The sequence below is a fragment of the Typopeltis vanoorti genome, chromosome 1, assembly GCF_054136105.1.
Source record: "Typopeltis vanoorti isolate ZY-2024b chromosome 1, IOZ_Tvanoo_1.0, whole genome shotgun sequence".
In the NCBI taxonomy this organism is placed as follows: domain Eukaryota; kingdom Metazoa; phylum Arthropoda; class Arachnida; order Uropygi; family Thelyphonidae; genus Typopeltis; species Typopeltis vanoorti.
In genome coordinates this window covers 56691504-56706156 of record NC_143549.1, presented here as the reverse complement: position 1 = coordinate 56706156, position 14653 = coordinate 56691504, and the positions used below count along the sequence as shown (strand labels likewise).

Here is a 14653-nt window from a genome sequence, read left to right as displayed (position 1 = left end):
TATTGTTGTTATTTCGCAGGTTTTGGAATGGGCTTATTGGTTTCCATAGTCCCTGTCACAATCAGCCAAAACTTCAAATCCAGGAAATCTACAATATTTGGAATCGTCTACTCCGGAATGTCGTTTGGAGGCTTAATTTTACCAGCCATAACGGAAAAGTTGATTGGAATTTATGGATTGCGTGGTACATTTCTCATTATAGGAGGTATTGTATTGCATGCTGCCATCTCTGGAATTGTCATGGGAGAACCTCTCATTCCAGCCGCAAGAACTAATATCAGTGATGATAAACAAAGAAACACTTTGAAAAACCAGTATATTCAAGTGTCAGCTGGAAAACTAGAAATGACTGCAGATGTGGATGTAACTAAAACAACGTTGATCAAAAATCAATCATCTATCGAAAAACCCGTTAAACCTTCAGACAAGTCGCATGGATTTTTGAATTCTTTGTTGTCTACTTTACAAATTATAGGTGGACTTTTAGTATCTCCACTATTTATTACAGTCACCTTTGGACTGTTCGGACATATTATTAATAACATTGTGTTTCAAACTGTAATAATAGACTTCGCCATTGATCAAGGGGTCGATGTAGAGGACAGTGTTTATTTTCTGATGGCTGCTTCTGTAACTTGCTTGATATTCCAACTTTCTATTGGATGGGTGACAGATAAAGGTTTTATGAAGAAAAAGACGGTGGTCGTAATCTGCATGTTAATAAGTGGAATAGACATGGCTTGTTTTCCTTCAGCAAAAAATTATATCGCATTGATGGTATCATCGATTGTCTACGGAGCGTGCGGATGTGTCATGCAACTGTATTCGATTTTGTTTGAGGAATTTCTTGGTCTAGAAGTCTTAGCTATTTCACTTGGTTTATCGCGATGCATTATTGGATGTGTTTGTGTAGTGATGCCAACTCTTATTGGTGAGTATGCTATACATGATATTTACACGTATTTCCCTTTGAGAAAAGAAAAAAAAAGATTGATAAAAACTTAAAATACGGGTACTTATTTCTATAATCATCATTATAAATATAAGCGCCTTTACTATATATATATATATATATATATATATATATATATATATATATATATATATATATATATATATATATATATATATATATATATATATATATATATATATATATATATATATATATATATATATATATATATATATATTTCTACATATATATATGTAGAAAGTCTCATCCTGAGATTTTTATTTAATAAGGTCAAAGCACTTTATGGTAACTTGTTTTGGTAAAATACCTATAAGCTCTGTATTACTTAAATCTTGGTATTTCTAAGCTTGGCTCCCACTGATGAGACCTCAATAAAGGTCGAAACCGGTCGGGGTAGTGGCCCCTTGCCTTCAATGCATAGCATCATACATCTCCTCAAAGAGATGCGCTTTGCATTAAGGGTAAATATTAAGTGATCAGAACTTATCCACCTTTACTACGAGTTGCCTAGACTTGCACTACTTGCAGGCGCAAACTTGACTTACTTGCCTGTTTGCTTACTTGGAAAATGGATTAAAACCAGGTTTAAAATAGTTTGGTATCTTTAACACACACACACACACACACACACACACACATATATATATATATATATATATATACTCAGTCAACCAGGCTAGCAAATAAAGTCAGTATTGAATATTTACGACACGGTGAATGGCTTGCTCGGCCAAAGATTTTTCTATTTCGCATTCGTTGGCAGAGAAACAATTTCTTTATTAATATTTACATATGTGATACACAGAAACAATGAATTTAACGATATTTACAAACGTTCTTTAAAAAACAATTGCAATTTAACTATGAAGCCTATGAGAAAAATGTATCACGAGTAGACTCATATTTATTTTATTTCTAATGCTTATTTTTATTTATTTATTTTTTGTGCTTCCCATTAACCAAAGGTATAAGGCTATATTACATTCGCACTTTGAGAGTTAAGGGTGTGTTTTTAATTAATTTTTATATTTTTTGTATTTTTATTTATTTTTACAGAATCCGGAAACTCCACTGTAGAGAATAAACATGGAACTTTTTCAAGTCACTTCAGGCCTCTAATACGCAGGGTTGTTGTCTCACACCGGAAGATTAAATTTAACCTATTTGTGGATCTTGGATGCCTAGTAAGAAGCTATGTTTGTATATCTATATATAAATTATTCTGAAAACTCTTGACCCTCTTATCCATATGGGCAATGAATACAGAAAGAAGAGGTACGGTACGGTACGTAATTTAAGTAACTCAGTATTTTACTTAGCAATTTATTTATTTGGTACGGGGTTCCTCCCTTTCCTGCTTCGCCCTGAAGAAGGGTTAAGACCTCCAAATGAGGGAACATGAGAGTGGATAGCTCACCTTTTATTCGAAAGAGTTCGCGCGGTTAGACCAGTGGCTATGCGCTTCGCAACCATATGCCTGAGGAAGGAGTGTCCTAGGTTCGATTCCCGTCAACGACGTAAGGAGCTCAAGGATCTTCCTCAGCCATAGCCAAGTTAGCCGGTCTTGGGCGTGGACAGCAGGGTTTTTTCCGCCAGTTTATCTGGTGTTTTTCATCCCGCAAGCAGGCAAACCGGTCCGAGGACACACACACGGATTACAGTCAGGAATACTGACCCAGCCATAGGTCTGATTCCTCAGCCTATGGCGGTTCCGGAACCCGGATAAAATTTGGTGGGGGACTAGATGGTACCATGAACTCCCGTATAAAGGGGGAAACACTGTATCATCACACGGAATTTATATATTTTAGTCGAAAGAGACCAGATAAAAAGTTCCTCACGCATGGGAATCCAACCCAGGTCTATTCTACTAAAGGGCTTCGTCTATACCGACTGAGCTATGGAGGCTCTTACTTACCAGTAAACTAAGTACATAAACTAATTATGTATTCAACTTTTTTTCATATTTTGAGTCATGCATGAAAAAAATGGAAGTAAATTTCATGTTATCGTGTTTCTGCATCGAATATATTTTTGAAGGCGATTCGGATCAGCACAGACCTTATGAAATGTGAGAATTACATAGAAATTTGTATATATAGTAATTTATCAACCCTTTTCCTTTTTACACACCTCTTATTTAGATGTATGACGTGAAAAAAAAATAAAATAAAAATCAATTATCCGTTAGGTTTAAGCAATATGAAAAGCAAGTAACCCTCTAAAACACCTTGAAGATAATTTGGAATAGAGTTAGCTAAATTTACAATATCTGGGTTGTGTAATATTTTTATTTATTTATTTTTTTAAATTTGAGTTTTGTTTGTTATTTGGTATTTTCAATATTTCGTTTAATAATATATAATATTCACAATTATTTCAAAGTTTACTTTATAATAAGTACAATAAAAAAATAGACAACTATTTAAAAAATATTATATATATATATACAGGGTGTTCGGGATAAATTTGACAGTTTCGTAAGGAAAAAGAAATTCTTCTTTGTATCTATTAAATTTAATGAATTGACAAAAAAACATTACAGGCAGAGTTAATTACAATACTATCAACAAGATTTACTCAAAATAACCACCATTAGCATCGATCACAGATTCAATTCTGCTTCGGAACCTCGAACAAGCTGATGCTACAGTCTCCCTGGGAAGGGCCGCAAAAACTGTTTTAATTTTATCCATTAACTGGGCTTTTGTATTACTGGAAGTGCGATTGGTGTCTTTTTCAACTGCGCCCCATACAAAATAATCCATGGGGTTAAGGTCTGGGGAGTTTGGAGGCCAAACATTTGGACTGGTGAAGTCGTAGAAATTTTCAGACAACCATTTTTGACTTTTCCCAGAGGTGTGGCAAGGGGCCGAATCCTGCTGCCATACATACGGCCTACCATTGGCTACCCTTGTTATCCAGGGCTTGACTACAGTTAGCAACTCCACGAACAAAGCCCGAATTCCAATGCCAGGGTTCTTCAACACCTGTTCCTGCAGATTTGCGAGGAATTCTGCTGTACGAACGCAATCAGATCGTCTGCTAGGGATCTTTCTTCTTGCTACATCCTCGTAGTCACCATTGCAAGTCTCTAGTTCATGCCTGATTGTTTTTACTGTATTCAGGGAGCATTGGGCAGCAGTCGTAATATCCTTATTTTGATGGCGGGCACGAATCATCATGATACAAGTTATTCTCTTCCATGATTCAGGTGGGTTCCAGCTATCCATCCTTTCTGACATCTTGTATATGAATGAAGAAGGGTCCAAACTTTTAAATGAAGAGAAGTGTGTGTTAATACATGTAACTTACGGAAAAATATAATTAATTATAAATATGTCAAATTTATCCCGAACACCCTGTATATATATATATATATAGAAAGTATTTTACCTTGGGTATAATAAATGTTAAAAATACCAAGCAATTCCAAACCTGGTTTTACTCCATTTCCCAAGTAAGCAAACAGACAAACAAGTCAAGTTTGCGCCTGCAAGTGATGCAAGTCTAGCTGATCCTACAGGTAGTGCAAGACCAAGGCAACTCGTGGTAAAGGTGGAATAAGCTCTGATCACTAATCTTAATATTTACCCTTAATGCCAAAACACATCTCCAAGAAAGGGATGTATGATGTTTTGTATTAAAGGCAAGGGGCCACTACCCAGACCGGTTTCGACCTTTATTGAGGTCTCATCAGTGGGAGCCAGGCTACAAATACCAAGATTTAGTAATACAGAGCTTATAAGTATTTTACCAGAACAAGAAATTAGCTAGAAATACCAAGCTAGAAATCTTGGTATTTCTAGCCTGGCTCCCACTGATGAGACCTTAATAAAGGTCGAAACCGGTCTGGGTAGTGGCCCCTTGCCTTTAATACAAAACATGATACATCCCCTTCTTGGAGATGTGTTTTGGCATTAAGGGTAAATATTAAGATTAGTGATCAGAGCTTATGCCACCTTTACCACGAGTTGCCTTGGTCTTGCACTACCTGTAGGATCAGCTAGACTTGCATCACTAGCAGGCGGAAACTTGACTTGTTTGCCTGTTTGCTTACTTGGGAAATGGAGTAAAACCAGGTTTGAAATTGCTTGGTATTTTTAACATATATATATATATATATATATATATATATATATATAAAATATTAAATTATGTGTTACTTAATGTCGGTCAACGCTTTCGGGATATTCTTTCAATAGATTAATACGCCCAGCATATTCAAAACCGATGCTGGCTTCTTCCAGATCAAAATTCTTTTCATCTTTAAAAACAACCGGGAAAATAATTTTGTTCTAAGAGGCTTTTGTGTTTTGAGAGAAGTGAGATTGATTTAAGAAGATGTGATATTCATCTACCTTCTGATTGTCATTTTACACTGTTATTTCATTTTGGGACTATAACAGAGTTTTATTTGGGAATGAAAAAATAGGGCAACGTCATAGTGAGTTTGACAAGATGACAAAGATTTAAGAGTGAAGTCTAAAACAAATAAACAAACGACTAGAGATTCAGCTGAAATAAATTACAATACTAAGGACCCTAGTCCTTAGTACTGTAATGCTAAATACACTAATACAATCGAAGGTTGCATGCATCTTAACCGTCTGGAATTGGAAACATAAACGTTAAGCCAAATTTTGTTATTGTAAGCAAAATCTTCCTAAACAAAAGAAATCGTCCACTTATATAGAAAGGTATTGTTCTAGGATGCATTCATTCTGCAATGAGAATTTTGGAATTTCGGTTATCACCTTGATAGCTCGTGCTCACTTCAGCGAAAGTTTGCAGGATGGAGATTGGCTGCTCATCTATTTTCATAAATATAGGACTAAAGAAAATCCGTATATTCTCTTTTGAAAATATGATGCATTAGAGGATTTATTTTAATAATTGAATTAATTCATTATCTTTTTGCGTATCATTTAGTATGGTTTTAGATGGCTATTGTTTTATAAAATTATCAGTTTTTTATAGTATTTGCATCGTATCGCATTGTTGATATTTGTTCAGATCCTTGAAAAAAACTTTTCACCTATTAAAAAACAAATGAACAGGTAACTAGCCCTCATATATATGATTTAGCATTTTAAGAATTGCGGAACCCTTTTAAAAAGCTTTACTAAAAATAATTGCTATTCTAAATATGCATCATTCATTTCCAAGGTACATGTCTCGAACACATTCAGTGGAGTTCTGTATGAGCATACTACCCAAATAACATTAATAAGCAGAAAGGTTGGTGCATAACCAGCGCTACCGAATCAGAATTGACACCTGATCCGTAATAAAAATTAGTCGTATTACTTTATTATCAACCCTTATAGTATGCTAACGGACAGCCATCCAATTGCAAGCCTGGTTAGGTCCAGGGTGGGGATGGGGGGGGGGGGGGGGTTTAACGGAGTACTTTCCAATCAAAGGTTGTAGGTTCGCATCCCGCCTTGGGTGTAGAGGATTCTGATTGTTTTTAGGTGGGAGATGAATTCCATCTTCCAATGTGAGACCACCTCCCAGTTTATGGCCTGAAGTGGCTTGAATAGTCTTGTGTTTAGTCTCAGTGTTTCTGTATTATATAAGAAAATATTTAAAAAATGCAAATATATATAATTAATAAAAATGAAACAGATTCGTAGTCTATCCATGGTACTAATGTACTACAGAAAAACCTTCCGTGGGTGGAAGTCACATATCAAAATCAAAACACTAAATAACACACCCTTGCAGTTTTTATATATTGTATCTTTTTTTTTTTTAACGTGTCCCTGCTTGAAAAGGTTTCACCCCTATAGTACTGTTAAAATAATGTCGTTTGCGCGATTGTAAAATATTATGTCTTCTGTACCAATGTAAAATTAATGTTTTCTGTGTTATTGGAAAATTATTATTTTATATATAATTTACTTTGTTTTATCGACTGCGCCTTAACTTCTATCAACACTACACAGATAAGACATTAATCTGCTTATAAGTTAATTCTACCAAGTCTAATTTCTTCTCCCCCCCCCTGCCGTTAAACAGACCCAAGGTTGTCAGCCTATTTAATATATGTAGTTCACCAACTCTCGCACAAATCAACCAGAAAAATTTATTTTTTTATCGACTATTCTGAACGAATTAATATAGTTTGAAGATTAGGTGAGGAAAACAGGAAATTTCAACTATTCACAATTTTACCTTAATGCAAGTCATGGCTAACCAAAAATTATAATGCACTCAGGTTCACTAATTTTTTTGAAGATAGTGCATTGGGTAGAGAACATACAAGGTAGTTACAAAACAAAACATTTTATTCTAAGCAAAGAAAATTACAACATATACAGGGTGTTCGGGATAAATTTGACAGTTTCGTAAGGAAAAAGAAAATCTTCTTTGTATCTATTAAATTTAATGAATTGACAAAAAACATTACAGGCAGAGTTAATTACAATACTATCAACAAGATTTACTCAAAATAACCACCATTAGCATCGATCACAGCTTCAATTCTGCTTCGGAACCTCGAACAAGCTGATGCTACAGTCTCCCTGGGAAGGGCCGCAAAAACTGTTTTAATTTTATCCATTAACTGGGCTTTTGTATTACTGGAAGTGCGATTGGTGTCTTTTTCAACTGCGCCCCATACAAAATAATCCATGGGGTTAAGGTCTGGGGAGTTTGGAGGCCAAACATTTGGACTGGTGAAGTCGTAGAAATTTTCAGACAACCATTTTTGACTTTTCCCAGAGGTGTGGCAAGGGGCCGAATCCTGCTGCCATACATACGGCCTACCATTGGCTACCCTTGTTATCCAGGGCTTGACTACAGTTAGCAACTCCACGAACAAAGCCCGAATTCCAATGCCAGGGTTCTTCAACACCTGTTCCTGCAGATTTGCGAGGAATTCTGCTGTACGAACGCAATCAGATCGTCTGCTAGGGATCTTTCTTCTTGCTACATCCTCGTAGTCACCATTGCAAGTCTCTAGTTCATGCCTGATTGTTTTTACTGTATTCAGGGAGCATTGGGCAGCAGTCGTAATATCCTTATTTTGATGGCGGGCACGAATCATCATGATACAAGTTATTCTCTTCCATGATTCAGGTGGGTTCCAGCTATCCATCCTTTCTGACATCTTGTATATGAATGAAGAAGGGTCCAAACTTTTAAATGAAGAGAAGTGTGTGTTAATACATGTAACTTACGGAAAAATATAATTAATTATAAATATGTCAAATTTATCCCGAACACCCTGTATACAAATAAGAGAAGTAATCTCTCTAAGCCCTTTCACTTACTAGGTAAAGCAATAACATCCAAACTTTCAATACACTCATTGCTTAATATTTTATCACAATTAATGACAGCAACTAACTCTATTTAAACAAATAGTAGTTCCCTATATCACAACTAAACACATATTCATTCGTTAAACTAATAAGTTAACATATAAATTAAGGGCAATGACTAAATTTACTGCTTAGTTACATAGAATATCGACTTGCAGGCCCTTGACATTAACAAAAACGGTGATTACATAAACTCTTGGAAAGACAGTCCAATCATTTAGCACAACCTTTAGTTGGATCGATTCGACGTTCCATCCTATTCCTGGGTGATGATACCTGCTTGGACGATTCTGGCGGTCCTGACACAGAAGTTTGTTTCCTGGAAAGCAAAAGTTTGGTTGAAATTTCGGTCGGGCACTTGCTGGGGAATATTGCCGTAGTCACTACGATGTCTGCGGCTACCTACTTCCTTGCTTCCTCGGAACCCTCGTCGGGAAATACGGCCTCTCCTATACCCGCTCAGAAGCATGTCCTCGGGTCCGGACAGCACTGGGAACCTACTATCTAGAGACGAAAAAAAAAAATTGAGAGCGAGCCATAGAGACAAAAGCCCAAGAGACCCTTTTGGTCACTGTTAACTTTTATGGCAGGATGGATCTAAATCACTTGGATTTTTATCCCTCTATCGTTTAAGATTTGGTTATATTTAGTAAGAATTATTGATCACCTGACCCGCCCAAATTGGGCTGTGTAAGAGCGCTTGTATCGATATGCAGAGCTGCTTTCGGGCGATTATGTTTCTATCTGTCATTTTCATCTTAGTTGGATGGCTCTTGGATGAGTTGGTTGAGATGGAGAGTTGCCTGAGCGAAGTATTTGGAGGCAATCCAGCAAAGTAACGTAGGTATATCAGGAATGTTTGCATCTCGATGGAGGAGGACGTTTCTGATAAACCACGAAGCATCAAATATCATTCGGAGACATTTTTTTTGAAGTACCTGTAGTTTTTTATGTTCCTGGGTGAAGTGTGGTCCCAAGCCGGTGATACATATATTAATGTGAGTCTGATGATTGATTTATAGAATCTTAGCTTGTTTTCCATGCTGACTTGGCTTCTCCGGTTGAATAGAGGGTAGAGCTGGGCTATTGCTGAGTTGCCTTTTTTGCAGGCATATAGCATATCGGGATAATTGTCTAGTTGTATTCCTAGGTATTTAACTTTGGTTTCCCATGGAATATCAACATTGAACATTGTGATTTCTCCGTGATGAGATGTCTTCCTTCTTCTAAAGGGTATGGCAGAGCTTTTATCAGCGTTAACGTCTATCCTCCATTTCTTAAACCATTTTTCGAGGTTTATTGCTGTGTTTTGTAATCACTGTGTAGCTAAGTGGGCCTGAGAGATCTGGTCATAATCGCCATGTCGTCTGCATAGAATGCCATGGTGGTTGATGCTGTACTTGGGACGTCTGCTTTGTAGATGTTGAGTAACGGGGATAGCAGGGACCCTTTCGGGACGCCTGCAGTGATTCTTCTTTTAGAGGATCTAAGTCCGCGTAATTTAACTTGGAATTTCCGGTTTTCCAGGTAGGAGTCCATGAGTTTATTGAGGTATACTGGAAGGTTGGCAGTTATTAGCTTGTGGATGAGGCCGTTGTGCCACATCAAGGAATATTGCTCCTGTATGTTGTTTCCAATTAAATTCAGTTGTTATGCACTCTATTAGTCTGTGGACCTGCTGGATTGTGCTTTGACCTGTACGAAAACCAAATTATTCATTAAAGATAAGGCTGATTTTGTTTGTGTCTTCTTGCAGGCAGATAAGAATTATTTTTTCTGCAGTTTTTCCCAGACATGATAGGAGACTGATGGGTTCTATAATTCTGAGCGCACTGAGCTGTATTCCCCAGTTTTTGAACAAGGATTACGTCTGCCTGCTTTCACCGAGTGGGAAAATAACCGAATCTTAGCATCGCATTGAAGATGGCTACGAGATGCATAACTGCTTTATGAGGGAGCGCTTTTATAGTTTTGTTGGAGATCTCGTCAGGTCCTGGGGCTTTTTTGTTATTGCATTTCTTGGTGATATTATATATTTCCTTTGGCGAAGTATGACTTATATTTTCCCGCTGTTGGGTTGACGGAGTGCGTATCGAACATGCCGGCGGATTTTTTCGAAGAAAAGCAAGTTCGCTTGTGTGTAGTCGGGACTGAATTCTAGATCCAAGGTGTCTGCAAAAGCCAAAGCTTTTGCAGACACCTTGGATCTAGAATGAAATCTGCGATGATGATGTTTCTTAGCATAGCGAAGTTGTAGAGGGTAAGCCCATTATTATTTGTACTTTTGCTGTTCTATAAGGGATGCTTTGAGTTCAGGTCACCCGCCATTATTGTTGCTTGATTAGTGTGAGGAAATGAGAGATCCGATGTTAGGCTGTTTGCCAGGAGGGTTGTAGACTGAGTATAGCTTCAGATTTCCTGCCTTGTTGGTATTCATTTCGATACCAGTTTCTTCCAAATTTGTGGTTGTGGTCTTCTCAACCTCATTATATTGGATGTTTTTTTTTTTTTGAAGAAAATAGCCATGCTACCTTCTCTGGCATTGAGCCCGTCATTTCTAAGCAGTCAGTAGTTTCTTAGTTCTGGAATGTCGCAGGGCCGATGGTGCATCTCATTAATTAGGAAGATGTCAATTCTGATGCATCCTGCAAATTGCTCAGTAACAAACTTCTGGAACTACAGCAATTTGCAGGATGCATCAGAATTGACATCTTCCTAATTAATGAGATGCACCATCGGCCCTGCGACAATCCAGAACTAAGAAACTAATCTGTATTATGCATTATGCAATCTGTGTGGAGTTATTTGAGACAGTCGTATTGTTTAGCATTGAGAATATGAGTTGAATGTTATCAGCAACTTGTTTGTATCACTCGGGTTGGGTTGGTTTTTGCTGAAGCAGTTAGCATCTCTCCTAAGGTGGCAACTAGAATAGCAGCAGAGTTTTGACTGCTTAGAGCGGGTTCTGCTGGTTTTATATGCGAGGCAACCCCTGCCGCGTAATAACAGCTGTATGTTGATGACCGCAGGGGGTTTTCTGCTGCCGGACGTGGTGTACGTTTCTGAGGTGTGGAGTTCCTGCTTCTCTATTTTTTTCAGGTTAGCTGGGTGGAAAGTGCAGCCTCTGTAGGTTGCCGGTTGAAGACCGCCACACTTTGCGCACTTAACTAGAGTAGTACGCGGTTTGGAGCATGTATGAAAAGGGTGTTTCGTTCCGCATTTCACACAACTGTAACCGCTCTACAAAGCTTCTGTGCATGTCCGTACTTCTGGCAGTGATGACATTGTCCTGCAAATGCTTTCCTTCTAAGTGGTTCAGTTTTTATCCTGAGGTTGCATACAATTTTTAGATCATAGATCTCTCTTTGTTCAGTGTTGATGTCTACAAGAACCAGCGGCATGGGTTGCTTGTCAGCACCGGTACATACGAGAGACTTTTATGGGCTCTAGGCCTTGTGACTTCAGGTCGTTGTCTACCTCTTCCGATGTAATCAATCCACTAGCCCTCTGATAACGACTTTTAGGTTCTTTTCACTTTTTTAGTTGAAAGGTATGGTATGGGATCTCCAATTCGTCCATAACTTTAGTAAGCCGACAGTAGCCTGTTGCCCCTCAGGATAAAAAAATTCTTGCTGGATACGGAGTTTTTGGCCGATATAAATTTAATCTCGGAGTTTTTCATGACCTCCGTTACTGTCGACCATTGTTCCTTAGCTCTTAGAATTATAGGCGGGATTCGTTCTTTAGTCTGTGCCACTGTGTCCATCGGTGCTTCAGGCTCCTTCCATTGCTTTTTCCTGCTGACTATCTGTTAGTCGTCAGGATCTTCCGTTGTCTGGTCGTCAGTTGCTGAGATGTTATCACTGGTTTTGTCCTAAGAAATGCTGGGTAGAGGGGTTGTATTCTTCTGTTTCAGCTGCCAGGAGCTGTACTCTTCCAGGCCATTAGTGTTTAGTATTATTCCGACTTTCCGGAATACTAAGATAAGTTGATTAAAGTCTGGTCCTCGAAAGGAAGGTTCTCCATGTCTCGTCGATAGACTCTCTAGAAACTCTCTGTCAAAAATCTAATAGTCAATCAAGGCTTTTTTGTTTATTCAGTTTGGCTTCATGCTGGAAAAAGATCGATGATCAATATCCAGACCTATCTGGTTTGAACTTTCCCTTTATACAATTCCGATTCCTTTTTTTCTTTAACTAGTAGTTCACAGGATTAGCCTCCAGCGTGATGACGATATTCTTGTCCACTACGTTCTAGGCGCCTTTTTCGAACATCACATGACCTTGCGACCTCTTGATGTTGCCTCGTCATCGCGATAATCTGGGTTAATCCCTTACTTATCCTTTTATAAGGTCACTTTGCATTTATATTTTATGCACTTTTACAATAGAATTACTGTATTTACTCATTTGAGTGCAATACAATTTCTAAATTGAAAACATTTAGAAAACCCTGTAAAATCTTACGCAAAAATTTTTACGAAAAAAATTAATTATGCGAGTGATTTTACAGTACGTTAGTGCTGTATGTGGAGTAAGGATTTATTTATTTATTTTAAATTAATTTTTTTTTAAAAATTATTTTTACATAGTACAGAATCACCTTGCTCTAGTACCAAATATGGAACTTTCCAAACCATTCCAGGTTTTCAATAAATTTAGTAAACGCATTTAATATAAAATTTAATTAATAATTGACAATTGCAATTGCTGAAATTATATTATTAATAATTTTTCTATTCTTATTCCTTGCAGGTTATTTTAGAGACACCTTAGAGAGCTACGATGGTCTTTTTTATACTGTAGGTACCATTGCGCTCCTTGGAGGGTTGTTATTGACTTGCCTTAAGAAAATTAGGACTTAGACTGTAGATGAGTTCAGTTTGTGTGTTTCACTTATCATCGTTCTTGACTAATGATATATATATATATATATATATATATATATGCCACCTGGTGTAGTCCCAACGATGTAATTTGTGATATCATTTCAAAGGAATAACTGGCTTGTGTTAAGACTGACTTGCAAATTAAACTTAATTTTTAGGCAATAAAAATTTCGTGAGGTGTGATGATGGAACAGCAGACATGAATGTAACTAGAAATTCAGAATCAGAAAAACTAGGAAACTGTGTCCACATATTTAGATGGTAAAAATAACTAATAACGATTGTAAAAAAAACTCGCCATTGAATAAAATTATTTTTATATATAATATGAAGTAAAGTTATACATAAATGAAAAATTAGCCAAAGATTCTTCAAATAGCAAAATAAGAAATTGTAAAATTTTTTGAACACACCCCTTGTTTCTTACTAATTTTTTGTAGTCTTATTAGAAAAATGAAAATCAAGACATTTTGATTATCGTAGATCATTATAAACAGTAGATGATTCATTTATTACAGCATACATCATGCATTTAATATAAGTTTATATACTTTTATATTTATATTATGTATGTATTATGTAATTATGAATTATGTAATTAGCAAATTATGTATGTATATATGATCGTTTAGCTCGATATTTAATAAGCATATTCTCTTACTGAAGAAGTGTAATTTATTCTATTCTCAAGAAGAAAAATGTTTTTTTTTTCAAATTATACAACTGAAATTATGTAACACCCATGAACGAAAGGTTGCAAACCTTATAGTACATCATAACAGTGGGTGGGGAAGGAATTTCTTTCAAATTTTATATATTTTTGCATATTTATTCATCTATAACCTACTCCAATCTGCTCTAGAAACCAAACATTCAACTTTTTTAGCACCCCACTGCAGGCCTGCACTGAGGATCGCTGTACTTTCGCAGGAGATGGAATTCATCTGCCATCTACCAACACTCATAAACAGCCATGCCCATAGCAAGAAACCCGCATCCTATTCGTCGGAAAGCTGATGCCATAACCACTCGTTTAGCCAGGCCTGCAAATGCATCTAATAATTCCATAAGTGAATTAATTTTAGGATTACTCTTATACATTCATCATTAATAAAATATATATAAATAATGATAGTAGATACACAGAATATGAATTCTGGCTTTTAACTTCATTGATAAGATATTAAGTTTTTCATCTATGCCTATGACTTGAACTTAGCTTCGCTATTATAAGAGAGAATATCTTTAAATAATGAGAAAATACAATATCTCAAGTACACAAGAAAATGCATTTTTCTACTAGAGAAATTTGTTTTCATTTTAAACACCTGTCACCAGGCTCGGCGCGAGGCAGGGGCGGAATGGGCGAATGCCGCAGGCGGAAAAGTAAAAAGGCAGAAAACTTAGAGTTTATGTTACAATTATACTGGAGGCAGAAAAAATTTTTAAAAAAATATT

General features: G+C 36.7%; 1 protein-coding gene across 1 annotated transcript in view; it reads left to right on the top strand.

Moving 5' to 3' along the window:
* The window catches only part of LOC150109999 (monocarboxylate transporter 9-like), a 29079-nt gene extending 15869 nt beyond the window's left edge, over window positions 1–13210 (top strand). Inside the window, exons 3-4 of the mRNA XM_090390513.1 lie at window positions 20–931; window positions 13062–13210. Coding sequence (XP_090246639.1) covers window positions 20–931; window positions 13062–13171 — 1022 coding nt within the window. The 3' untranslated portion in view covers window positions 13172–13210. The remainder of the gene's footprint in view (window positions 1–19; window positions 932–13061) is intronic.
* The last annotated feature ends 1443 nt before the right edge of the window (window positions 13211–14653 follow it).